The 3,825-nt window shown below is 37.9% G+C and overlaps 1 protein-coding gene across 1 annotated transcript; it reads right to left on the bottom strand.

Annotated features, from left to right (window-relative positions):
• LOC133796329 (uncharacterized) lies at positions 1-3,337 on the bottom strand. The gene is made up of 7 exons (XM_062233799.1): positions 3,089-3,337; positions 2,616-2,731; positions 2,409-2,527; positions 2,162-2,324; positions 1,841-2,070; positions 1,417-1,741; positions 1-1,318 (listed from the first exon to the last, which is right to left on the bottom strand). Exons 1-7 carry the CDS (start codon positions 3,245-3,247, stop codon positions 241-243), a joined length of 2,190 nt encoding a protein of 729 aa, XP_062089783.1. The 5' UTR covers positions 3,248-3,337; the 3' UTR covers positions 1-240.
• Positions 3,338-3,825: the final 488 nt, after the last annotated feature.

Raw genomic sequence — 3,825 nt, 5'->3', positions numbered from 1 at the left:
TGACAGAACGCAACAAACAGAGTAATCTTTTATTAAACAACAAGCTGTTATTACAAACTTGACCCAACAAATCTTATACACAAAACAAGGACAAAAAACAAACAAACAAATAGACTACCTAGCTTCACACAGTTATTTTTAACTAAATGTGCCGTGTCTAGCACAATTTGAAAAAATATGGTAACAATCTTAATAGGATTAAGAAGAAGAAAATATATGTAAAGTGGAACCCAACTGAACTCATGTTTTGACTGCTTTCTTGATACTCTTAATGGATGACTTCAGGAAGCTATTACTACTTGTGACATCATAATCTTCATCATCACCACTAACCATGGGCTTCTTTCCTAAGCAGTCCACACCTTTTTTCATACCCAAGATAATAATGGATGGAGATGATGGGATTCTACGAAATGCCCTGAAACTATCAGACCTCACAAGCTTCCTTTCCTTTCCAACACTCTGACTCCTTCCTCTTTCTTCAGAAGCCTTGCTGGTTTCAGCTCCTCCTTCTACCACACTTCTTACTTCAACATCATGCTCGTAGCTCTTTTCTTTTCCCTTCTTATCACCAGCAGCAGCAGCCGCATCTTTTCCTTGGTCAATCTTTTCCTGTATTTGAGGGTACTTGTTATTTAGTTTAGTGATAATGTTGTCATCATCAGTCTTGTTTCTTTTGTTTTCGAGTTGATGTTGAGCCTCAACCAAGTCTTCTTGAGCATTCTCTAGCAGCATCTGAAGCCATTTTTCTACATTCCCTTTGCCACGTTGTTTTCTGCTCTCCTCATCTTCCTCAACTTCTGGTTCATGAGAGGTAGGAAATCGCATCTGGTATTTGTTTTCTTCCGATGCGCTAAATTTAGGCCCCGTCATGTTGTCATCCTCCAAGACAATAATGGCTTTACTGTGTTCCCCACGTTTGTCTATGGAGAAATTCTTTTCAGATTTTTTCAGTACCTTTCCTATACAAAATTGCTTTTCCTCTTCACTCAGTGATAATCCAGCTTCAGATGCTTTCTGCTCTTCCTCAAGAAAAACTCTGAGTTCCTTGTGTAAAGGTGTTCTTGGTTTGATTTCAGGCAAATACAGAATAGGCTTCTGGTCTCTCTCTTCAATTAAGGCATCATCATTCATTCTTGACCTCTTTCGTGCCTCCCATTCTGGTCTTATTTGTTTCTCAAGATCATCCCTTTCTTTATATTTTCTATGGAGGTCTTTCTCAGATGCATCACAGATGGCCTTTTGAGCTTCAAGTCTTGCCATGAGCGCGGTTGATGCAGCCTGGTTTAGTCTCATCTGCTCTTTATAAATGACACTCCTTCAAGAAACAATACGCAACAAAATATCAGTCTGACAAAAAAAAAAATATATGAACTTGTAATCTCATTTATGAAACTATATAATCATTCAACTTACTGGTGCATAGCATCTCTTATCATTTTCTCAAGCATAGTCCTATATGAAGACTGTGCTTCCGCTAGCCGCCTACACTTCTCTGCCCTTCTTCTACGCTTTATCAGTACCAACTCCAAGTCCTGAATGTTCACCTTTTCCTCTTCATTCTTTCGCCTTATTTCGCTAACTTCATTATCAATTTTCTGAATTTCTGCCTGCATCTTGGAAGTTTCTTCTCTTTGTTTCAGGGAATCTCTAGCCATGACAATGGATTGATATGGGCTTGAATAATAAGCTGGATTTTCATTTTCTTTCGAGCTACTACTAGCCTTGGATTTTCTTGCAGCTGTCACAGCCAAATAAAAATAGACAATTGAAAAGGATTAGGAGAGCAAGTGATCTACCATAAAAGAAATGGCTAGTAGTTCTGAGTAGTAGTATCAACCCAATGCTGGAGAACGTGGCCTAAGCCTATTATAATCCAATGACAGCAAAGCCATTGAAGTTGAAGATGCATAAGACTCCCTTCGAGATGCAACAATGGCGGCTGGAGCAAGGCCCAGTTTCTCTTTGGATTCAACAAAGTGCTGTGGGAAAGAATGAGATTCAACTGTCTGTGAAGAGTTCAATTCCTCACTTTCACCTTCAGAGAACAAAAAGGAAAATGCCCTGTGCCTGCAAAAATTAAGAGAAAGGAGATATTGTCATAAGCCAATACCTTTGAACTTCCTAGGCATGTAAACGTAGAAACTTATATAGACCCCACCTATAATCTGAGTTGGAAGAAGCAAATATTGACAAGAACTGGTTTACAGAAACGCCCAATTGAAAATCCCACCATGGAATGAGAAACTCCAGCTTGTTATGCTTCTTCTTGCAGGCTTGCCACTGCAATATCCTTAAATTGCTTGGTACGGTCAATCCTCCCCCTGTAACATACCACAAATATATATTTGAGTAGGAGAAGAGGTTGGATGGAGAGAAGAGGAGAGAGTTGGTAACTAATAGTGTACTTGAGCAAGGAAACCAGTGATCTATATCCCAAGCGAGAGGAGAAGCCGAATCAGCATGAAAGTAGAGGACATTTCCATATGGGTCTACTCGAATTACTGCAGGATCAAAGCCAGCATTCCTGAATTGAAGAAAGAAACAATTATATAGATTACTGGTTCGTTCACAATTAAGTATTGTAATTGTAAAGACATGTTTCAGTGCATTACCCAAGGTGGCTGAGCTGCTTCCACAAGAGACTAACAAAAAGCTTCGGCTTTCCAGTGTGTTTTGCTTTCGGGTCAAAGATGGGGAAGAGTTGTTCTAGATCCATTGCTCTCAAAACCTAAGAACAATGTAAAAAAAAAAATAAAAAAAAAAGACGTAAACAAACATTAAAGAACAGGAAAAGAAAGTGAAACCATTCATTGACATTCCAATCACAACTTCTTATAAATTAAAGTACCCATTATTGAATTATGTCAAAATAACTCTTCATAAGTTAAAAAACCTTAATCCAAATAGAGTTTTTCATCTAAACAATAAATTAGCAAGAAAAACCATAATTCTTCCATTGTAGAAAAACGAAAAAAACAAATTTTTGGAAGATTGTGACTTTCTGTATCCTAAGCATGTAAAGACGAAAACCCAAGTAAAGTTTGGAAATTGAATTGGGGAAACGAGGAGAGCTCAATTGGCATACCTCGTGTTCGTGGAGACAGTAAGGCATGAAAGTAAACGGAGGTCCATGAGCGTACGGACCAGAACAGCGATCGCGGCAGAGCCTTGCATAGGCTCTTGGGTAACCGACGGTCTCGTCGATCTCCATTTCCTCGTCTGTGAAAGCGTAATCGAAAGCCATTGTGGTTGTTCTGTTTTTCCTTCTTTAGAGAAAGCTTGGCTTTGAATAAGAGGTGAGAGTTGAGAAACAGGGGACGAGGTTTGTGTTTTGCTGAAATTAAAGTTAACGGTCAAATTTATTTTTAAATAGCTTCTTTTCAGGGCAACGTAACGACTCTGGTATTTGAAAATGTTGATGCCACGTAGGCAAAACGGTGAGGTAACGGCTAGATTAGATATGGGTTGGTCAGCTCAGCTGGTCCACAACATTAAATAAACAAATAAATGTTGGTCACTAAAGTCTTACACCAATATGACATAATATGTCTTTTTTCTTAACCAAATTATTCTATAACATTTTACACTCACTTCTAAACAAAGTAACTCTACTTCTATTTTTTTGTGACAGATTTTATTTAAGAGCTTCTTTTTTTTGTTTTGGCATAATTATGTTGCAATTTAATTCTCTTTTGGTAAGATAAGTGATTTCGAATTTTGAAGAGTAATTCAGGTGGTTTTTTAAGTGTCGAAATCCAAAAAGGGATATAGTTGTGTCTTAAAGGCAAGTAAAGTTAAGAGAGGAGAGCAAATGTTATTTCA

Source organism: Humulus lupulus, chromosome 8 (genome assembly GCF_963169125.1).
Source record: "Humulus lupulus chromosome 8, drHumLupu1.1, whole genome shotgun sequence".
Lineage (NCBI taxonomy): Eukaryota > Viridiplantae > Streptophyta > Magnoliopsida > Rosales > Cannabaceae > Humulus > Humulus lupulus.
This window is presented reverse-complemented; position numbering and strand designations above follow the sequence as displayed.